Source organism: Ascaphus truei, chromosome 11 (assembly GCF_040206685.1).
Source record: "Ascaphus truei isolate aAscTru1 chromosome 11, aAscTru1.hap1, whole genome shotgun sequence".
Lineage (NCBI taxonomy): Eukaryota > Metazoa > Chordata > Amphibia > Anura > Ascaphidae > Ascaphus > Ascaphus truei.
Window position 1 is genome coordinate 28,783,887 of NC_134493.1, and position 24,095 is coordinate 28,807,981.

Here is a 24,095-nt window from a genome sequence, read left to right on the forward strand (position 1 = left end):
TTCGTTTTTTTGCAATTTCCCTGAGCATTGTACGGTCTGACCTTGGGGTGAATTTGCTGGGACGTCCACTCCTGGGAAGATTGGTAACTGTCTTGAATGTTTTCCACTTTTGAATAATCTTTCTCACTGTAGAATGATGGACTTTAAATTGTTTGGAAATGGCCTTATATCCCTTCCCAGATTGATGGGCAGCAACAATTGCTTCTCTAAGATCATTGCTGATGTCTTTCCTCCTTGGCATTGTGTTAACACACACCTGAATGCGCCAGACCAGCAAACTGCTAAAACTTCGGCTTTTATAGAGGTGGTCACACTTGCTGATGATCAATTAATCAAGGGCATTTGATTAGCAGCACCTGTCTGCTACTTAGCATCTTAATTCCTATGGAAGCAGTAAGGGTGTATTTAGTTTTTCACACATAGCTTCTCCATTTTGGCTTTATTTTTGTTAAATATATCATGACACGGTTTAATATGTCATGTGTTGTTGTTCATCTGAGGTTGTATTTACCTAATTTTAAGACCTGCTAAGGAACAGATGATTGTTATTATGTCCTGATATGTAAAACCATAGAATTCAAAGAGGGTGTACTTTCTTTTTCACACCACTGTATATCAGTTTGTTTCTCTGTATTTGGGGAAATGATATACTTGTGCTGTTGATGCATGCGTTGTGTAAAGAAGATGTTGTTCTTCATGTAAAGCACTGTAAATAGCTGCCTACAGTAACTTTACCTGTGTCAAACAACACCAAATGTATGACTAGAAGAACAAAGTCTTATATTATTCCTTGTCTCTGTTTTCATTGTATGTGTTTCTCCAACGCGATATAAAGAATATTACATTTTATCTTATTATCTCTGGCCTGATCACGGGAGGAAGTTAGCTCCTGAAATCTATTAAATGTCAAATCTTTACAATACAAGACAAAAAACACCCAATGCTACATCCAATGTGACAAAATACATAATTAAATACTTCAATGTTAGTACTTTCATGAGTAAGGGTCATTTAGTTAAACCCTTTGGCCAAAGTGTTATAAGCCTGCAGCCACATCACGGCATGACCAGTATATGCTGGTCCTAGCACTAACCTGTGAGAATTCTCATTTACCTCTGCAGTGGAAAGAGAATGTCCTCAGTGGACCTGTCCTGCACAGGAACATGGAAAACCTGCTACTTAAAAAGTGGGGAGGGGTGAGCTTAAACCCAGGGAGGAGGGGCCCCTAACCTCCAAACAACTGATACCAGTTGAAAATGATGTGTTCATCAATGTCAAATCTTTCCTGTCCGTTAAAAATGAATCACAAACCACAGAGAAGTCGATATGTTTACTGAAAGCAAATGTAAAGTTCGGTGTTGGTTGCTTTCATCTTTATGTGGTGTATGTCTAACACATTGTTTGAGTTTATAATTTTTACTAACAATAGCGACTTCAATTTGTATCTTACATAATGCCCATTTTAGGCATCATTAATTTAGTTCTATAAATGTAAATGTATATATTTGGACATTGAGCAAAGAGATCAACGTGACATGTTTAGAGCTTCTGGTGAAGAAGACTTGGAATAAGCATGGACCATGTAACATCTACCCAAAGGGAATTAAGTATATCTTTGCTTTATATGTGTAAATGCTATTTAGTCACGTATGTTATATTTTGGCGTCCTTCATGTCATGTTGATTTCATTTCATTGAATTCATTGGAATGGAACTGAAATAGTTAGAGTAAGGGGAAGACAGCTTCACAGTATATAGAATAAGGGCCAATAGTTGTACTTGCCTGGGTGGTATATGAGCAGCCTGGGTGGACCATATGGCCCATACCTGCCTTCAGTCCTTATGTTTCTGTGTCTGTACATTCCAATTTCTGCTTTCTGACAGCAGCGTACAACCAAATGTTTATTTTTTTCAACACACATAGTAGTGGCAACATGCATAAGATACATCACACATTTTCAGATGGTTTATTTTTTTATTGGGTATTTAATATATCCAATACTGGATAAAGCATCCAAAATAAAACAGCACATGGCATTAAGGCCCTGCGTGTATTTCTGATCTCCCAACTATACACGTGTCGAGGTGAGTAATTGAATGAAGAACAACTGGAGTATCCAGGGCAGCTTCCCATTACGGTCAGATGGTTCTTGCCTTGAAGAGCGTTCACCCGGCTGCCCCCATCGCTGGAGTCTACAAGGGCCTTAGGAATGAACCATTTCTTGGAACTCTAGACCACAAACACAGCAGACAAGATGTGTTAGCAAAATGTCAGCAGATTTTTTTATTCTGATTGATAATGACTGTGATGCATTAAAACCTTTTCAACACAGAAAGAGTCTAAAAGGCAGAGCCAGCAGATACAGTTCTACCTTTCACAATGAGATGTTTCAGAGATGTTTTATACTCTACTAAAGCTCTATTGAACATTATCTGATGGGTCAAAATGTACTGTAAAGGACCTCCTGCTTTCAGACTCATGTAGTAGCCCAGGGCTTGTATGTCCTGTGAGCTACCAGTAATGTTTAGTTCCTTAATTCCAGAAAGATGGCAAACCAATTGCAGAGCAACACACTAATTAATCTCTGGCAACACAGCGTACAAAGAAGCTAATTACTGCATAGTATTGATACAAATATTGCTTTTCACTACTACTTGTGGTGCAGCAATGAGGAGTTAGAATAGACAAAGATGTGGGTTCTATTCCTAAATATAGAACAAAAGAGCCCACTTGGCCAAATGGATAACTGTGGTGCACTGGGGTAATAACCGATGAATAGAAATATAGTTTTGTTTTTTCTTCTGAAGATGGAGATAACCAGAGAACCCAGTTGTGTGCCCTCGTCTGTTATCTAAATATTGAAGGTAGCATAAGTAGTAGGAGACCAGCATGGGGCATCTACCATACAAAGCCTGTTGTGAATACCAAGAATCCCCCAAGAGACGAAGTAGGGTGTGGGAATAACTTAAAATACCTCTATTAGTTAAATAATCAAATATATTGGGGGTTAACAAACAAACAGTAAACTGAACAAACACTTAAAAGGGCCACCAGTACTGAGCAACTGTAACTGGCTAGGAGTAATGTGCTCTGGATGGATACCCAAACTGCTTGGGACCAACTGCTACTCCACCCGAGTAGAGGGACAATACACATATCGTGATGCGTTCTGGATGTAATCCAGAATTGCTAAAGTCCACCCAAGTATAGGGATAATAGAGATATCTGGTCCTTTTGCCAATTACAGGGTGCAGAGTCTGTCAATTGACCTCTGATTATATACAGCTATAGCTGGCTTAATGTAATGCATGCTGGATGAAATCCAACCTTGCTTAGGTCTGCCGTAATAGGGACAATGAGGATATGAGGACCTATGCCAGTATATATTTAGCTTTCGGAGTAATTGCATAAACTAGTGTGGGCTATTCCTTAGAACGTTCCTCATAAAACTCACTGTGGTTATAGGCACAGTATATTATTTACGAATAACATACTGTACCTTATAACTTCTGCTTTGTATTTGCTATATGACTACTTGGGTCAATACAATATACAGATGTGCCCAAGAAGTAAGCGTGAACATTATGGACTTCAGATTCTTATTAAGGGGTTAAGGTCCTAGCAACATGGACTGCATAATTAGCACTCTCAAACTATCTAATGGCCATAAACAAATGGACTAAACCCTGAATTTTTACAAAGCTAAATATATACTGGCATAGGTCCTGATATCCTCATTGTCCCTATTACGGGCAGAGCTAAGCCAGGTTGGATTTCATCCAGCACGCATTACATTAAGCCAGCTATAGCTGTATATAACAATGAACAAGAGACCGCTGAGTCTCCACTAGTGCTCAAAACCACTTGTTACAAACAGCACAGACCAACCAGGTAGTGTCATGTGCGGTTAACCCAGAGAAAAGATAGTCATATGTTGCAAGTGAGTAAAAGATGGTAGTAGGAGTCTTAGTATTTTTAGATAGCAATAAGTCCTGACTCCCCCTTGCGCATATTCATGCAATATTGCACTGCAGATAATAATGCAGAATTGTCAGTCCTGTTGGCATGCCTATGCCCAATGATACAGTCCAGGAAATAATGATAGGCAACGATGAAAATATAAAATATTACTCACTGAGTGTGACCATCTGTGTGGACTCCAGATCGCGTGCGTCTCCTGGAGAGGTATACAACCGAAGGGATTCCTGCGTGATCCAGCTGGAGACAAGGAATCAGGAGAGCCCCGCAGCAGAAAGTGGGGACCAAAACCATGAAGTGCAGTAAAACCAAGGTACTTTAATCCAAATAGATGATACACAGCAACATACAGGCGAGGCAAGTGTTCCTCTAACGCATTTCATGCTTATGCAGCGCTTTGTCATGGTTTGGTCCGCACTTTCTGCTGCGGTGCTGTCCTGATTCCTTGTCTCCAGCTGGATCACGTAGGAATCCATACCTGTATATAATCAGTGGTCCATTGACAGACTCTGCCCCTTGTAATTGGCAAAAGGACCGGATACCTACATTATCCCTATACTAGGGTGGACTTTAGCAATTCTGGATCAGATCCAGAACGCCTCATGATACGTGTATTGTCTCTCTACAAGCAGTTCAGGTATCTATCCAGAGCACATTACTCCTAGCCAGTTACACTTGCTCAGTACTGGTGGCTCTTTTAAGCGTTTGTTCAGTTTACTGTTTGTTTGTTAACCCCCAATATATTTGATATATTTAACTAATAGAGGTATTTTAAGTTATTCCCACACCCTACTCCGTCTCTAGAGGGGATTCTTGGTATTCACAACAGGCATTGTATGGTAGATGCCCCATGCTGGTCTCCTACTACTTATACTACCTTCAATATTTAGATAACAGGCGAGTGCACACAACTGGGTTCTCTGGTTATCTCCATCTTCAGAAGAAAAAACAAAACTTTTATTTCTATTCTATCCTTACATACCTCCCATACATTTTGTGTGCTGTTGGTTAAATGCCTTGTGTCCTTACAGAATAAACTAGATATATGCCTCTTTTGTGAACATTAAAAACATTTACACGTTCATTAAAAAAAAGAAAAAAGTTTAAGCTTCTAAAGGATAGAGGCATAAAATAACCGGAAATCCTTGCTGGCCTTACATGGGGGTAACTATGTCTTCATGAAAGGCCCAATTTTCCATGGCAATTACTTGTTATAACATTGTGTTACTAACCATCAACTCCGATTTTGCCATCTCCATCGTGGTCAGCTGCCCCCATAAAGTCCTTGGTCTCAGAGCTTGTTAACACACGGGCTCCAGCATCGAAACGCTGGAGGAAAAACCTGAGAACAACAAAAAAAAACATTGCTATGGGGTTTCTGGCTCCAGCTACGTGTTATTCTTGCAGCAGAGACGGATCTTTTGGGAGCGAGAGACTCCACTTTCAAGCCCTCTCTTCGCAGAGAAAGTCACCTTATCCCTGGTTACTCTTGTACCAAAGCTAGATTGTAAATTCTTTGACGAAATGATGAACTTTGTCAATATTTTCCCACCACTTTCACCACCTCACATATTGTCAGTGATCTATACTAATACATTCTTTTTAGTCCAATTCGTACTTGAATGAGCTTAATACCGTTGTTAATATCTTGTATTCCTTAAAGCAGCAAAACATGAAAAATCCTTTTTTTTTTTTTTTTTTAATAAATCAGTTCTGTAGTATTAGATAATACTGTCTGGCATTTTCTTTTAACTCCTAATGGTATTTTTAATGATTTTTTTTTAAAATGTACTAATCTTTCTTTGGTTGCTACAGCAACCATTTAGAAAGTCATATCCACTTCCTTTTTTGAAACAGGCTCTGAGCTTTGCCCTTTGCCAACAAAGTATCACAAACAGCTCTGTTGCTATCTTCCAAACAGCAGACTGTCTATTACTCTGAAATCTGTAACAATAGTGTTTTACACTTAGTAATATAATGGTACATATCAGCTGCAGTAGCACACAGTTAGATGGCGGCCATTATGTTAGTCACACAATGAGGATTTTTACGGATTTATAACAGGAGCACCAAACGATTGCCCGCTTTGGTAAGAATGCAGAATTATACATTGCCACATGCTTTACATATAGCAATAAGAAAAAAAAAAAAAGGGGGACGGGAATGTAGTATTGCTGCTTTGCGAGACATTGTAATATATGTACAAATCTGTTCTGGACCAAATATGTGTAAGTGGGTGAAAAATCCCTGTTCCCTCCCGTTTTTATTTTCCCTACTCTTTTCCCCAAATATTTCAATAAAATTTGATTGCTTTAAAAAAATAAAAATAATAATAATAAATACATCTTACTTGAGTTCCTCTTGTTCAATAAATCCACTCTCATCGTTGTCTATGACCCGGAAGACATCTTTCACTTGACTGGCTGTTTTCTTAGTCAATCCACAAGTTTGGAAGAATTTCTTGTGATTGAAGGAGTCTGGAGCTGGAGGGGAAATGGGAGAATCTGTCAATTTAATTTCATATAGTATATATTGCTGAAGAAATACTCTGGGCCCACCGAATGTTGTCATTAGAATTCATGTTTGTTCTTTACCTAGAATATTGAACTGGAAGAAGACAAAAAAAAGAATATTTTCAGTACTCTTAGTACTGAGTACTCAGTACTCTTAGTACTGAGACAAACATTCTCCCCTCGCCCTCAAATATGACTAAATGTTAGAAACGTGGATCCATATAAATATCTTTTTTTTTATCACACTCTCCAAGGAATCCTACTACAGAGTGAAACACGGGTTTATCGTATGGTACTATATGTATCAAGTAAATAATCTCATATTTTGACCTTCTCAAACATCATAAACACCACCTTAACCCGGCGTTCTTTATAAAACTATTATATACGGTGCTAGGCACAGGGTTGCTATATTGTTTATTTATAAAATGTTTTACCAGGAAGTAATACATTGGGAGTCACCTCTCGTGTTCAAGTATGTCCTGGGCAGAGTTATAACGACAGATACATGGTTACAAATACATGGTTACATTAAATGAACCGGATTATACATAACATTCATGAACATTTACAGATTACATAGTTACATAGTTACAGTTACATAGTAGATGAGGTTGAAAAAAGACGTACGTCCATCAAGTTCAACCTATGCTAAATTTAGACAACAGATACTTTATTCTATATCTATACTTACTTATTGATCCAGAGGAAGGCAAACAAAAAACCCCATTAAGGGGAAAAATTAATTCCTTCCTGACTCCAAGAATTGGCAATCGGATTAATCCCTGGATCAACATCCTTCCCATGTATACTTATTTGGTATATCCCTGTATACCTTTCCCATCTAAAAAGATGTCCAACCTTATTTTGAACAAATCTATTGTATCTGCCATCACAGTCTCCATGGGTAATGAATTCCACATTTTAACTGCCCTTACTGTAAAGAACCCTTTCCTTTGTTGCTGGTGAAATTTCCTTTCCTCCAACTTTAAGGGATGGCCCGAGTCCTTTGTACTGCCCGTGGGATGAATAGTTCTTTTGAAAGCTCCTTGTATTGTCCCTGAATATATTTGTATATAGTTATCATATCCCCTCTTAGACGCCTCTTTTCTAATGTAAATAAATCTAATTTAGCTAGCCTCTCCTCATAAGTTAGAATGTCCATCCCCTTTATTAATTTGGTGGCTCTTCTCTGCACTCTCTCTTGTTCCATAATGTCTTTTCTTAGGATTGGTGCCCAAAATTGTACTCCATATTCAAGGTGTGGTCTTACTAATGCTTTGTAAAGGGGCATAATTATGTTTACTTCCCTTCCATCTATTGCCCGTTTGATGCAAGATAAGATCTTGTTTGCCTTTGCAGCTACTGCATGACATTAGCACTATTGCTAAGCCTGCTGTCTACAAGCATTCCTAAATCCTTCTCAAGGATTCCCCCAATATATCTCCATTTAATTTGTAAGTCGCCTTTTTATTCTTGCATCCCAAATGCATAACCTTACATTTATCTGTATTAAACCTCGTTTGCCATTTACCTGCCCACGTTTCCAATCTCTCCAAGTCCTTCTGAAGAGAAATTACATCCTGCTCTGATTCTATTACCTTACACAATTTAGTATCATCAGCAAAGATGGAGACTTTGCTCTCGATCCCAACCTCAAGGTCATTAATAAACAAGTTAAAAAGCAGGGGTCTCAGTACCGATCCTTGAGGTACTCCACTCACGACTTTAGCCCAAACTGAAAAAGTTCCATTTATGACAACCCTCTGTTGTCTGTCCTTTAACCAGTTTTCAATCCAGGTGCATATATTATTACTGAGTCCAATTTTCTTTATTTTGTTCACCAACCTCTTGTGTGAAACCGTATCAAAAGCCTTTGCAAAATCTAAGTAGACCACATCAACTGCATTACCCTGGTTAAATTCCTACTTACCTCCTCAAAGAAACAAATAAGGTTAGTTTGGCAAGATCTATCCTTCATAAATCCATGCTGACTATGACTAATAATTTTGTTTTCCATTAGGTATTCCTGAATATTATCCCGTATTAAACCTTCAAGTAGTTTCCCTACTATTGAAGTCAGGCTTACAGGTCTGTAATTCCCCGGGTGTAATAGATAATATATGATTAGCAGGGCCGCCCGTCCAGGCAGTCGCCTAGGGTGCAAAGGTCCTATGGGCACATTAATAATAATAATAATAATAATTTTGTCCTCTTATTATTTTATTTATCTATTTTTTTATTTTTATTATTTTTCTTTTTTTTTTGCCCGGTATTTTGGCGCCCTATTATTTTTATTTTGCGTCGTGCTGGGGTGCCCCTGCAGCCCCGATAGCTACACCATGGTTTATTTTATTTTTGGGGCGCAAATTTGAAGTTTCGCCTAGCGCGCATGAAACCCTTGCGGCGGCCCTGATTATAGGCGTATGTAGCAGTTACAGACCAGATTAAAATGTGAGACCGCTTTAGTTTGGAAAGAACTTAGACTGGTGGCGGCTGTGAGAGTCTCAGATAGAATGTTCCAGGTGTGCGCTGCACGGTAAGAGAAGGAGCAGCGGCCGGATACTTTGTTGAACCTTGGGACAGTGAACAGTCCATAACTGTCATCATTCTACTAAACATTCCGTGTAATTGTTCTGTGTCGGGTACACATCTCACACCCATGTACAGTATAATCATTTTGACTTAGGGATTTTGACTTAAATGGGTGCATTTTCATCCAGGAAATGAGCGTTAATGCATGAAGGTATTTTGTGGGGTATTTATCAGAGTTTCTGGGATGTACAAATAGCGCACATCCAGAATCAGATTTCTCAAAGAAAGAAATATAATTGAAAATGTATTTACGAACACTTGTCATAAATAAAAATTACACGTCATTCTGCTTTAATTTAAATTGTATCAGGTAGACAACATGACCCGATGCATCAAACTTCATTTCAAACAACTAATTAGGCGTCATGCAGTATATGTACTGTATATGTATGATGCACATATTTTGATGCACATGGCTGGGACGTATAATATTGGCCGTGAGGGCACAGACGTGGTTGTGTTACCTTTACCTTGGCACTCCCTCATGGCAGCAGCAATGTCAGCAGCACTGAGGACATCTGTAAGGCTCATCTTGAATCTGTTAGGAGAAACATGTTATCAGGACACCTACAGTAATTACATCAAATCATTTTATTACTGGGTGGGACCGGCAGTCCCCGCGAGCCAAACACCACAATGTAATGTATGGGGGCACCTTGGCTCCCGAGATACCTTCCCTCAGGGGGAGTATAATAGCCAATAGGAAGCTGTAACAGGCCCTTCTGCCCTCTGGCTCTAATGCGGTAACACAATAGCAGTATTTGGGGTAACACAATGGCAGTATTTGTGGTAACACAATGGCAGTATCTGGGGTAACACAATGGCAGTATTTGGGGTAACATAATGGCAGTATTTGGGGTAAGACAATGGCAGTATTTGGGGTAACACAATGGCAGTATGTGGGGTAACACAATGGAAGTATTTGGGGTAACCCAATGGAAGTATTTGGGGATACACAATGGAAGTATTTGGGGATACACAATGGCAGTATTTGGGGTAACACAATGGCAGTATTTGGGGTAACACAATGGCAGTATTTGTGGTAACACAATGGCAGTATCTGGGGTAACACAATGGCAGTATGTGGGGTAACACAATGGCAGTATGTGGGGTAACACAATGGCAGTATGTGGGGTAACACAATGGCACTATGTGGGGAAACACAACAGCTGTATGTGGGGTAACACAATGGCTGTATGTGGGGTAACACAATGGCAGTATTTGGGGTAACACAATGGCAGTATTTGGGGATACACAATGACAGTATTTGGGGATACACAATGGCAGTATGTGGGGTAACACAATGGCAGTATGTGGGGTAACACAATGGCAGTATGTGGGGTAACACAATGGCAGTATTTGGGGTAACACAATGACAGTATGTGGGGTAACATAATGGCAGTATGTGGGGTAACACAATGGCAGTATGTGGGGTAACACAATGGCAGTATGTGGGGTAACACAATGGCAGTATGTGGGGTAACACAATGGCAGTATTTGGGGTAACACAATGGCAGTATTTGGGGTAACACAATGGCAGTATGTGGGGTAACACAATGGCAGTATTTGGGGTAACACAATGGCAGTATTTGGGGTAACACAATGGCAGTATGTGGGGTAACACAATGGCAGTATGTGGGGTAACACAATGGCAGTATTTGGGGTAACACAATGGCAGTATTTGGGGTAACACAATGGCAGTATGTGGGGTAACACAATGGCAGTATTTGGGGTAACACAATGGCAGTATTTGGGGAGGATTGCTCTTTTGAAGGTGTGGTAAACTAGTTTCCAGACGGCCCATATTTTGTGTTACGCTGCGACGTCACGCTGCCGCTCCTCAGTTTTTCCTACGGTATGATAACAGTCTGCTCACTGACTGTAACCTAGATATTCCAATATTGTCATGTAACCACACAGTGCAGCAGGTATACACAGTGCAGCAGGTATACACAGCGCAGCAGGTATACACAGTGCAGCAGGTACACACAGTGCAGCAGGTACACACAGTGCAGCAGGTACACACTAGTCACTTGAGAAAGACCTGTTGGTTGAAACGTTGTGTGGCACAAATACATTTCTTTATTTAGAAAATCCGTGGAGCGCTGGATCCCTCTTTATTCCTAGGTACACACAGTGCAGCAGGTACACACAGTGCAGCAGGTACACACAGTGCAGCAGGTATACACAATGCAGCAGGTATACACAATGTAGCAGGTATACACAGTGTAGAAGGTACACACAATGTAGCAGGTACACACAGTGCAGCAGGTACACACAGTGCAGCACGTATACAGTACACAATGCAGCAGGTCTTCACAGTGCAGCAGGTATGCACAGTGCAGCAGGTACACACAGTGCAGCAGGTATACACAATGCAGCAGGTAAACACAATTTAGCAGGTATACACAGTGCAGCAGGTACACACAGTGCAGCAGGTATACACAGTGCAGCAGGTACACACAGTGCAGCAGGTACACACAGTGCAGCAGGTATACACAGTGCAGCAGGTACACACAGTGCAACAGGTACACACAGTGCATCATGTACACACAGCGCAGCAGGTACACACTGTGCAGCATGTATACAGACTGCAGCAGGTATACACAGTGCAGCAGTGTAAGATATGTGTGCAGAGTTACATATAATGGTGACTGATTTGGGTGCAATTATATCTTGGCTTTATTGAGCCTGTTCCTTTATCCAGGCAAAACTTTAAAAAAAAAAAATAACCCCTATTCCTTTGTAAGGGCTAACTGACTTCCCCAGACCCTATCTGCAGGACTGGAGGGATATTCCCATTACCAGCCTATCACCCCTATGTCTCAGGAAGTACCTTAAGCAGGTGGCCCTCCATGTCAGTCTCTGGCAGGTTCCTGGGTTCTCTGTGTCCAGGAAATATAGGTCTCTGGGTGTCTGGATGTCATGATCTCAGCACAGCCTTTGTGCTGAAGACAGTGTCTGTGTGCAGGCTTCTTCTGTCAGCCCAAATGTGAGCTAAGGAATCTCTCTCCTGCGTCTCACATGGGGCTTTTTTACAGAGCTCTCATTAGTCCAGGTGGAGACTAGTTAATTGAGTGGCTGCAATTAACTATCTCTCTGCTGGATTCTCAGAACTCTGAGGCTGCTTTATTTAAACAAGGATAAGTCCCTATTACATACCTCCCCTGTTTGTGGGAAGCACGGGCTTGCCACGGCTAAAGCCCATCCTTTTACTCTCACTCGAGATATCTCTGTGGCTCCACTGAGAGTGGATGGAGGAAGAGAACCCTTAGTCCCGCTGGGATTGGAGCCCTTTCTCCAGGTTCTTAGTTTTTCCTCCAGAAGGTGCTTGAGATCAGCACTCCTCAGTCACTCGAGGAGGACTTTTTCCGAGTACAGTCTCTCTACTGACTGGGTGGTCATGAGATTTCCATTGCGTCGGGCGATCCTCTCTTTGTAGGCAGACTGTATGGCGACAGTCGCAGAGCGTTTATGCAAATAGCTTTCTCTCGCCATCTTTTCCATGGACTCCAATTTAGCACTAAATGTCCAATTCTTGTAACCCTTGCTCAGGTCTTGCAAAGCCTCTGCCAGCTTACTTTTGAATTCTGTCTGATGTTCGGAATCTATTTCTACTATCCTAGACTCGTGCCATTTCATGGTATCACTTAAAGAGCATTTGAATTTTCAGCTCTTGAAGCGGCCCTTCTGCACTTCTTTTTCCACTCAATGCAGTTGCCAGTTCAGCTTCTTTGGAATTGAGTTGCGATTCCACATCTCCTTGTTGACTCAGAGCAAGGCTTAAACTGTTTCCTTTTCTCCATTTCTGATCTGCAGCTGCCGGTGCTCCTCCCGGACGTTGTCCAGCTCCAACTGGGCCCTCTCATTGTCCATCAATTTGCGGTCATCTGCCATCTTAGTCTCATAGCCCAGTGTCAGGCTGGCCACTTGATGAACGGACACCTCTTTACTCTCTTCCTTTTTATTGAGCTTTATCTTGAGCTCAGCGATCTGCATCTGCAGAGCTGTAAGTTGCTGGGATGTGCATTTAGCTGCCAGCTTTAGCTCTTCCACTTCTAGGCTTTGCTGCAAGTTCAACTCATCAGTGTGAGATCCCTGTTTCTTGAGTGCATCCTGCAATTCTCCTCTCAAGGTCTTCATCTCTTCACTGTGCTTTCTCAGAGCTTGCTTCCACATATCCTTCATATTTTGGAGCTCTGTAGATATCACCAGGGTCGTCGTTGCTTGTGATTTCCACACCTCTTTCTCCTGGGCATACTGATTTTGTGGATGGAGCAGCCGCTCTGCTTCTCCACCTCTTGCTTTAGTTTCTGGACCTTCTCGTGCTCCCTCTCATACAGAGTCACCTGGCCTCTAAGCTTGGCCTCCAACGATGGTCTGGTAATGCTCAGGGTAGCCTTCAGTTACTCTTGCTGATCTGCAAGGACATACTTGGTTCTTAAACGTTCTTGCAGCACTTGTACTTCTTTAGAAGTCTGCAGATTTTCTTCTTGCAGAGTTCGCTGCTTCTCCTCGGCATTCTGGAGGTGCGTACGCAGACCTTGTAGTTGGTTCTGTAGTAGGTGCTCTGCTTGTGTGCGTTGCTCCAATGCTTCAAACTTTCATCTTCCAATAGTTTCTTTATTTTTTGTAGCTTGTGCAGCTTTTCCTACTCTTCATTGACGTGGTCAGTCAAATCAGAATTGTTTTCTTTCAGACTTGTATTTTCTCTTTTTATAGCTTCTATACATTTGACGGCCTCTTCAAAATCCTCCTTCCACTTACGCACGTCTGAGTTGAGACTCCCAGTCTCTTGGCGTGAGACTTCTATCTCTAGGTTGAGGGTGTGAAGCTCCTTCTGAGAGGCTTTACGATCCATACTAAGACTGCAGACAGCTTTTTGAGAGATGTCTAGCTCCTCAGCGAGACTGTGAAGTTCCTTTTTAGAGACTTCTAGTTCTGTGCGGCAACTGCTGATCTCTTGGTGTGAGGCATCCAGCTCTATGCGGAGAGTATGAACCTCATTCTGAGAGACTTCCAACTCCCTATGGCAATTGCGAACCTCTTGTTGAGAGACTAATCTATTTCAGTGCCTCCTCTTACTTCTTTTTCAGATTAGCAATAATTCGGTCAGACTTGCTCTGCTTTTCATCCAGGGCGGAAATAGTAGTGATCACAGTATCTCGATCTGTCCTTAGATCCTCCAATTCGGTCTTGGCCACAGAATAAATTATGAGCACTGTCTTCTGTAGGTCAGTGTTATTTTCTCTCTCCAGTTTCACTTCTTCACGAAGCAGATCACAGTCACACCTGGCAGCTTGCAGGGCATCTTCAGGGCAGTTCAAGCGATCGTCACTCACTGGTTCCGGCTCCGCTTCCCTGGTATGTTTGGTTGAGGGTTCCTCACTGTTAGCACTGGGCAGACACTTCTTTGGGTTACACGACTTCTGCCTTGGGCCATCTGGATATTCTGTCATCCGCGTGACGAATCCTCCATTTTCTCCAGGCTGTAGGGCATCTCGGACCCCCTTTTTCTACGCGAGATCTGTGGACGTGTCTGTCCCTTCCATGGTAAGTGGAGAACCGCTTTTCTTTTTCCGCCTTTTTGTTTTGGACAACTCCGTTCAATCAGGGAAACTGGGGTCTCCGTCTTTATTTGAAATCTCAGCAGTTTCACTGTATCCACCACGCTTTCCTTGCAGTTGTGTTAGCTGACAGGAATATTCGGGGTCATAGAGACCTGTTTGTTCAGTGCCTTCCGAGTTTAGGCACCTCCATCATTCTTGTTTTTTTTGTTGGTATGACTCGGTTCGGGTTTGCCATAAGAGATATCTTCATCCTTATCCATATTCTCATAGGACCGGAAGGGCCATTCTTCCATGGGGTAGGGTTCATTACAGGAACTCCACACCATGTCCTCCATTTTGGGGCTATCAGGTGTATTTTTCTTCCTGACCTCGGGAGGCGCTATTGCAGCTGTTTTCTCTGTATTCGCTACAACCCCAGCTGGTAGTCCTACAGGTGGGCAGACTTTGCTTGCAGAGTTTGTAGCTTTCACAGATGTCTCTGTAGACTTTTTCTTTTTCTTCTTTACTTTGGTGGATTTTGAAACATCAGCAGTACTGTGCACACATTCTTTCTCATCAGTGATACTGGATGTGCCCTTGCCAAGTAAAACATCTGTACGTGTTCCTTGTGACCACAGCGCATTGCTGGCTGCTGCAGTTCCATGGCATGTTGAAAAAAATATTCTTCTGGCTGTAGCCCTTTTTCTGGGGCCACATAGGGATCATCCTCATCATCCGAATAAGGCCTAAAGGGACACTGCTCCGTGTGGCTGGGCTCTTTACACCAGGAACACATTTTCTTCTCCATTCTTGCAGTCTGTATTTGACTTCAGCTGGGCGGCCATTTTAAATTCCCAGGTTGCTTTCCACAGGTGGTGGGGTAGACTCTGGTCACAACATCAGTACCTTGTTTGGGTCTCCATCTGTCATAGTCCTTCCAGTCCAACTGTGGCATTGTGGCTTTCTCCAGTGCAGTGTAGCTTTCCTGCCTGGATGTGTAGCCCTTTTATTCTGGTCACTTCTGCACGTGATTCTTTGTTTTGTTGCTCAGGCTGTTTGCAGGAACTGTATGCAATCAAAAGCACAGGCAATCTCTGGGGCGCCTTTGAGCTTCAAGGGCCACCTCTCATCCCAACTTCTGACCCCATATATAAGAGATGTGCGCAGAGGTACATATAATGGTAACCCATTTGGATGCAATTATATCTTGGCGTTTTTGAGCCTGTTCCTTTATCTAGGCACAACATACAAAAACAACAAAATAACAAACCCCTATCCCTTTGTAAGGGCTAACTTACTTCCCCAGACCCTATCTGCAGGGATATTCCCATTACCAGTGTAGCCAGGTGCTCCGGTTTCCCCCTTCTTCCTCCTGGTGCTAGTGGGAGCTGTGGGGGGCAGCCGTGTTGCCAAGGGCTCCTGGAGATATTGCTGCAGGGCGTCGCCATGTTATGCGTGGTTCGCGCATGCGCAGTAGCGCGATAGTTGCAGCGGCCCCTAGGGATGGTTTGAGCAGGTGCAGGACAAAAGTGCGCGAAGCAGGACCAATCCTGTGCAGGCTCTGAGTTGGGACTACAATTCCCATAAGCCTCAGCAGGGTCACAGGGTGCAAGGCAGCCAATTAGGGCTTGAGAGTTGCTGGCTGACAGGAGAGAGAAGTGGCAGTTGGTGACAGTTGGTGCTGAGAGAGCAGGGGGAGAGGAGGTGCATAGTGCAGGGGGTCAGTGACCCACTGCATAGGCCAGAATATTCCCTTAGGCCCCAGTGCAGGCCCTGCTTGTGGTACTGCAGGGAACAGCCCTAGATAGGGACTTTACTCACTTATTGATAGTAGCAGTCAGGGACACAGCATCTTCCTGAGCTACAAGGTGATCTGTAGTTTGGGATCAGACTACATTGCGGAGTCAAGACTCGTGAGAGACCTCCCTGACAGTGAGGAACTACTCGTGAGAGATGACGCTGGATCTGCGGATCCTTTTCGAAGTATCAGCAACCGGGTGCTGGAGCGCCCGGCAGGTATAATTATAAGTGCACCAACACCGGTTCCTGCAGGCGCTGATCCCGCATTGGGGGTGGGTTCTTTGGGGACACTAGGGGTTAAGTGACCAAGGAATTGGTTCTTTATACTGGACACGGTGTGGTGGTATACACAGTGGTGGGATAGGGATACTTGCACCATGCGTGTAGCCTGAACTGCTGGAATATGTGTATATGCTATTCATCATCAAAGTTGCCTTATATATTGTATATGCTATTCATCATTACAATTGCCATATATGTCTGTATGCTCTCTAACGTTATACCATTCTTATGCGTTTCTATGCCAATATATATATATATATATATATATATAGTAAAAGGTTATATATATTTGTGGGTTGTCATTATTGTTCTTGTCCAGGGGAATCTCACATAGCGGGGATCCTGGGCAAGTGGAGGCGCTGCCAATTTACTTATTGTTGGCCCAGGCTCCCATTAGCGGAGGCCCAGATCTCTGTGAGCCAGCAGGTAGATACAGCATCAGTAGCCCAGTCTAGTCAGAAGGAAGGAGGGTTACACGAGCCTATCACCCCAAAGTCTCAGGAGGTACCTTAAGCAGGTGGCCCTCCATCTCAGTCTCTGGCAGGTTCCTGTGTCCAGGAAATATAGGTCTCTGGGTGTCTGAATATATTTATCTCAGCACAGCCTTTGTACTCAACACAGTGTCTGTGTGCAGGCTTCTCTGCTCTCCTTCCGTCAGCCCAAATGTGAGTTAAGGAAATCTGTCTCCTGTGTCTCACATGAGGCTTTTTACAGAGCTCTCATTAGTCCAGGTGGAGACTAGTTAATTGAGTGGCTGCAATTAACTATCTCTCTGCTGGATTCTCAGAGCTCTGAGGCTGCTTTATTTAAACAGGGATAAGTCCCTGTTACAAACAGGTACACACAATGCAGCAGGTATACACAATGCAGCAGGTATACACAATGCAGCAGGTACACACTGTGCAGCAGCTACGCACGGTGCAGCAGCTACGCACAGTGCAGCAGGTACACACAGTGCAGCAGGTACGCACAGTGCAGCAGGTACACACAGTGCAGCAGGTACACACAATGCAGCAGGTACACACAATGCAGGAGGTACACTCAATGCAGCAGGTACACACAATGCAGAAGGTATACATGATGCAGAAGGTATACACAATGCAGAAGGTACACACAATGCAGAAGGTACACACAATGCAGAAGGTATACACAATGCAGAAGGTATACACAATGCAGAAGGTATACATGATGCAGCAGGTATACACAATGCAGCAGGTACACACAATGCAGAAGGTATACATGATGCAGAAGGAATACACGATGCAGCAAGTATACACAATGCAGCAGGTATACACAATGCAGCTGGTACACACAATGCAGCAGGTATGCCAGGGCAGCAGGTATACATAGTGCAGCAAGTACACACCGTGCAGCAGGTACACACAGTGCAGCAGGTATACACAGTGCAGCAGGTACACACAGTGCAGCAGGTACACACAGTGCAGCAGGTACACACAGTGCAGCAGGTACATGCAGTGCAGCAGGTACACACAATGCGGCAGGTACACACAATGCGGCAGGTATACACAGTGCAGCAGTAAATAATAACATAACTACTTGCGAGTGTTGTTCCTGAATGTGTCTGTATTTAAGCAAAAGGCTAATTATCTAACTATTAAAAACAGTTTATCAAGAGGAAAACAATCAATTATTGGGTTGAAATGATCCCTTTACCTCCCCACCTGATGTTTAAAGTGGCAGATATCCAGGGCGACAACAGGTTCTGTTTGTGACCCCCTTTAGCACGTATGGCAGGATCTTTCTGATAAGCACAATGCTGATAGCAGAAAGTGTCACTCAACCAGAAAAATGAAAGGAAGAGCTTTGTCGTATCTTACCTGGCGTAGGTAGGAGTGAGGCTGCAGGTAAGGACAGGTAAGGTGATGGATCTGTGAGGAGGATAGGAAAAGCCTGCTTTATATAGGTCCCCAAAGGTGACAATAAGTATTACTTGGGTTACCAATGCAGGGATCAAGTGCATCATTTCATGCCCAACTCAAATTTCTTGCCTAACTAATTAACTTTTTCTATTTATAGCTCTGGGGTACATACATAAGAGTATAAATGTGCATCCGTTTCACATATGCTCCTTGATGATTCTGTACAAAAGGCGTTTACGGATAAATAAAATACTAACAATACTGGTAACTTCTCACAATGTTTGAAACTGTTCTCCTCCCCTAGATTGTAAAGCTCACCCTAGAAAACATATTTTGAACACTACATATGGACATGTAGCGATTAGTGGGGAAAAGACATTTATATTGCGCTCATTCATCCGCTACGGTTTAAAATGTGCAAAATATTTCCAAAAGTTCACGAAACGGTCAAATTGACTTCCCACCCCCCCCCCCCCCACTAAAAATGTAATAAAACCGCAGGTCACATTACTCTTTATATACTGCCGTTTTGTTAAAAAAAATTGCAAATTTTGCCAGAATTCTTTAAAAAAAAAAAAAAAAATTGCCAAATTTTTTTACAAAAAAAAATGTTACAAAAAATTCACAAAAATGTGCAAACATTGTTTGGCAACTTTGAAGATATTCTCATGTTCCAATGGGGTAATGTTATTCTATTTTATGTATCTTTTTATATCAGGCGTGCCAAAGATGCATGAACATACTGAAAACAGGGCTAGCAGGAAGTGAAGTTTGAAAGTGAATTAAAGAAACGCAAAGCGATTTTTCAGTCAAACAACAAAAATATCCGATTTAAAGGCACAGGACAACGTACATGGGAATTTCATTTGTACAAATAGCTTACTTTCCTATTTCATCCTGATAAAATACTGCACTACAAATTCTTCCAGCAGTTTTCTGTTCTGAAGAAATATTGACGGGGAAACCTTTTTTCTTTGCTTCGTAGCTCAGATCTAATCGCAGTGAGTATGTAACTGCTGCGGTGCACTGCCCCCATTTAGGAATAATAAATACATATACTAAACTATTAAAATACAATAAATGATGAAAAAAACACTAAATAATTAAATAATGCAGAAAAGGTGCTAGCTGCCTGTGTGCATTCCCGTTATTTCAGCTACATTTTTGGCCCGAGGTTTTATGCTCTCACAGTCTGTGGTCACATTGAAGAGGATAGTGTAACGAGTTGGGATTAGTTTGATTCATTGTATATGGTTAGATGTGCATGGTTAGATCAGGGTGCCCTGTGCCCCCCTGCCTGCTCTCACCCTCCCCCCTTAACTTGTCTCAAGCGTCAAATGACACTGCGGGGTCATGTGACATCATTGCTAATGACCTGTACATAGTTGGAGTCCTGTGGATGTGTGTAGAGTATATCAGTTCAAATAATAAAAATGTGTTTTATCGTCTCGTTTTCTTAGTATGCTGTGTGGTGGCATGAGCAATATAACAACACTTTTATTCTGGTAACGAGGTAGTTTGCATCTTAAATAGAAGATTACTTCTGTGCCTTTTAGCACCGATTCCGAATAGTTTTAATGTTGTTATCTTAGCTTTAAAGTTGCTAATTCAGTAGTAGGAGTTCTCACTATGTAATAATACAAGTCGGTAGCAAGAAAAGTTCTTAGAGGTTTAGACTAAAAGAATACATTGCATTGCATGTGCAGGAAGTTAATAACAGCTAAAGTAGCACACTGTACGGTAATACAGGGCTTCACCCACTGACAATGCCATTGCTTTCCTGGGGCTGTGCATACTGAAAGATGAACCTGACCCCCAGACGGTAACACTAGAAGCACATTGTCATTTCCCGCTGATGACCGTCCCTGACAGGTCCTGATGTGCACTCCCGAGTGACCAGTTTTCATTAAATAATTCCTTTATCACGCATCTGTGACATGTTTGCAGACATCAGAGGCAGGCGAATTCCATTGATTCAAGTTCAGTTTTTGACTTCTAAGCAAAAGGAAATTTATAGCACTGGTTTAAGCCTCTGGGGCAGCGGTGCGCAAACTGGGTGGCGTGCCCCCCAAGGGGGGTGCGGGATTTTCATTGGGGGGAGGTGGCGGTTACAGAGGCCCCACGCTCTTCCCCAAGGCATTTCAATTAAATACCGGGAGAAGCATGAGGCCTCTGCAGCTTCCCTTACCTGCTCTCAGCCGGCACTTCGGCGACGCGTCGCCATGACAACGTGGCGTCAAATGACGCCACGAGGTCAAAAGTTTGCGCATTCGTGCTCTAGGGCGGAGTTTCTCAACCAGGGAATCCGGATATGCTGAGACACAATGCCAAGAGTGCCGCGGCCAGATTGCCTGTTAGGCCCGAGCCTAAGGTGGCAACATTTGGGGGCGGCAAGAATTTTCGCCCCCATATAATTTTCCCATGCTGTCGAGTCTATCAGACCAAATGGGACGGTACTTGCCTGTGTCGGCCGCCTCCTTTTTGCCTCCCTCCTTCTCCTTTGGAATCCTGGCATCAATGACGCGGCGAACTCCTTCACCGTGATATCACACGGCGTCTCGTTGCCATGGCAATGTGACGTTGCAACGTCAAATTACGTCACATTTCCTTGGCAACGCGCCGCCGTACGGCATCACAACGTTGGTGACCTTGTGGAGTCATTTGATGCCGGGATTCCAAAGGAGCAGGAGGGCGGCACCAAGGAGGTGTCTGACACAGGCAAGTGCCTACGGGTGGCAAATGTGGAAATCCGCCGCAGGCCGCGGCCCCAGGGGAAAAACTCAGTGGGCATGTCCTGCCCTTCCCGGAGACCTAGAGGCTGCGATCTGCCTCTCCTCTCTCAGACGGGCACAGAGGAGAGAGAGAAGCCTCTTAATATCCGGACAGCGCAGGATGTGCGCGCTGAGCAGCTGACATGTTTGAGGGATGGGAAGGTTGGAGAAAAGAGGGAAACAGTGAGGGTTTTGTGTGGGAGGAGAGTGTGAGGGCGTTGTTGGGGAGGAGAGTGTGATGGTTGTGTGTAGGGAGGAGAGTATGAGGGTGTGTGTGGGGAGGAGAGTGTGATGGTTGTGTGTTGGGAGGAGAGTGTAACGGCTGTGTGTAGGGAGGAGAGTGTGACGGCTTTGTGTGAGGAGAGTATGAGGGCTTTGTGTAGGGAGGAGAGTGTGAGGGCTTTGTGTAGGGAGGAGAGTGCGAGTGCTTTGTGTAGGGAGGAGAGTGTGACGGCTTTGTGTAGGGAAGTGTCACAGGAGACTCCTGTGGCGGGTAGAATCTCGGTGGCCAGAACAGCAGGAGCGTAGTAGGGGTCACAAGCAGAGGTCCAAGGCAGGCGGCAGATAGCGTAGTCGGGTAACAAGCAGAGGTCGGCAACGAGGAGACTGGAACAGGACAGGCGAGCAGGAACAGGTCTGGGAGCAGGGACTGAGACCAGGGAACAAACAGGGACAAGCCAGATTACCAGCAAGGGCCTTTACTATTAACAGAATCAAATACAGGACTGGTACAGGAACAGATCAGGATCAGAGACAGAAGCATGTGCATAGGAGTCTGACTCAAAACAAAGGCAAGGAACCAAACAGGAAGCAGAACTATAAGACAGAGAGAGGAGCAACAAGAAGACAGACAGAGGAACCCCAGAGCAAACAGAAAGCAGCAGCACACCCGGTGGACAAGGAAAGGAACTATGGCTAGGCAGGATGTCTCGGAGACCCTAACAGGACGAGAGTGTGATGCCTTTGTGTGGGTACAAGAGGGTGAGGGCTTTGTGTGGGAAGGAGAGTGTGATGGTTGTGTGGGGAGGAGTGTGAGGGCTTTGTGTGTGGGGAGGAGAATGTGATGGTTGTGTTTGGGGAGGAGAGTGTGAGGCCTTTGTGTAGGTAGGAGAGTGTGATGGTGTGTGTGGGGAGGAGAGTGTGAGGGTTTTGTGTAGGGAGGAGAGTGTGATGATTTTGTGTGGGGAGGAGAGTGTGATGGTTGTGTGTAGGGAGGAGAGTGTGATGGTTGTGTGTGGGAAGGAGAGTTTGAGAGGTTTGTGTAGGGAGGAGAGTGAGATGGTTGTGTGTAGGGAGGAAAGTGTGAGGACTTTGTCTAGGGAGGAGAGTGTGAGGGCTTTGTGTAGAGAGGAGAGTGTGAGGGTTTTGTGTAGGGAGCAGGGTGTGAGGGCTTTGTGTGGGAAGGAGAGTGTGAGGGTTGTGTGATGGTTGTGTATAGGGAGGAGAGTGTGATGGTTGTGTGTGGGAAGGAGAGTGTGAGGGTTTTGTGTAGAGAGGAGAGTGTGAGGACTTTGTCTAGGGAGGAGAGTGTGAGGGCTGTGTCTAGTAAGGAGAGTGTGAGGATTGTGTGTTGGGAGAGCGAGGAAGGCAAGGGCTATTTGAGGGGTGGGGGAAGGTGTGTGCTGTAAGTAAGAAAAGGATGTGGGGGGAAATGTGGTGTTTATGATAAAAATAATATGGGGAGTGTGCTGTGTGAAAAGAGGGAAATAAATGTGGTGTGTTGAGTAAAAGGGCGAGTGTGATGTGTGAGTGTGAATGGGGAGTTTGTAAGAAGAGGGTGGGTGAGTGTGTTGAACTCACCTTCCTTCAGGCGTGTGCATGTGAAAAGGATGGTGTATGTATGTGTGTAGGTGAGGAGGGGATAAGTGAGGTTTGAAGTGCCCCAAGATGTAAAAAAATCCTTCAGAGGTGTCCATGCTCAAAAAAGGGTGAGAAAAACTGCTTTAATGGGTCTGTAAGAGGTGTGCAATAGAAAGAGGTGATCTGGCACACAATCAATGAAGCACTATAATGTCACCTGCCGGTGCCCACGGACCAAGGGGGGTCGTCCTACCAGGTCCCCAAGTGGTATCAGGGTAAAGAGAATAGTCCAGGCACACGGTTTTATCACAAAGTAGAAAATTTAATCCAGCATACTGCACCGACACACTTTATTCGAGCAAATACCCAGTATGTACCTGGCAGATACCTGGAATGCGCCGCTCCTCACCTCTGACAAGCCCCGTTGCGTTTGCCTTCCCAGCCTGGGTTCATGCCTGGCTGACGGGCGGCTGATCTGTTAAATGATAATGATTAGGATTTAATAGGCTGCAATGCTTCGCGTGTCTACCAGATGGCATAAATTCATGAATTGTAATGCAGTATATATATATATATACTGTGCAGTATTGCAGCCAGCGGGAATAAAATGCTTCAATCCCTGCTTGGAAAATACCTCAATGCACTCGGGCAGAAAACAGTCACAAACCTCAATACACCCGGGTATACCCGAATTCGTGGTACTAGCCGAGCTCGAATAAAGTGTGTCGCCAGTGTAAATCCAATTTATGCTGGATTAAATTTTCTACTTTGTGATAAGACCGTGTGCCTGGACTATGCTCTTTACTCTGTAAGGGATGTGTACAGAGGTGTGCAATGGAGACTGTTTAAGGTGAAATTAAAATAAGGCTTTATTGCCTGTTCCTTTAAATAGCGCAGCAAACACAAATATACAAAAACAACAAACAC

The 24,095-nt window shown here is 43.6% G+C and overlaps 1 protein-coding gene across 3 annotated transcripts; it reads right to left on the minus strand.

The window, feature by feature from the left end:
- Positions 1 to 1,984: 1,984 nt before the first annotated feature.
- On the minus strand, positions 1,985 to 22,193 carry LOC142462964 (parvalbumin, thymic CPV3-like). Of its 3 annotated transcripts, XM_075565176.1 has the most exons (7): positions 22,055 to 22,193; positions 19,481 to 19,623; positions 18,556 to 18,606; positions 9,551 to 9,624; positions 6,329 to 6,461; positions 5,211 to 5,320; positions 1,985 to 2,229 (listed from the first exon to the last, which is right to left on the minus strand). In XM_075565176.1, the coding sequence occupies exons 4-7, from the start codon at positions 9,615 to 9,617 to the stop codon at positions 2,204 to 2,206; spliced, it is 336 nt and encodes a 111-aa protein (XP_075421291.1). In that variant the 5' UTR covers positions 9,618 to 9,624; positions 18,556 to 18,606; positions 19,481 to 19,623; positions 22,055 to 22,193; the 3' UTR covers positions 1,985 to 2,203. The 3 variants fall into 3 exon arrangements, with proteins under 3 accessions (XP_075421291.1, XP_075421290.1, XP_075421292.1); XM_075565175.1 differs by lacking the exon at positions 19,481 to 19,623; XM_075565177.1 differs by lacking the exon at positions 19,481 to 19,623 and having other exon boundaries at positions 9,557 to 9,624; positions 22,055 to 22,192.
- Between the last annotated feature and the right edge of the window lie 1,902 nt (positions 22,194 to 24,095).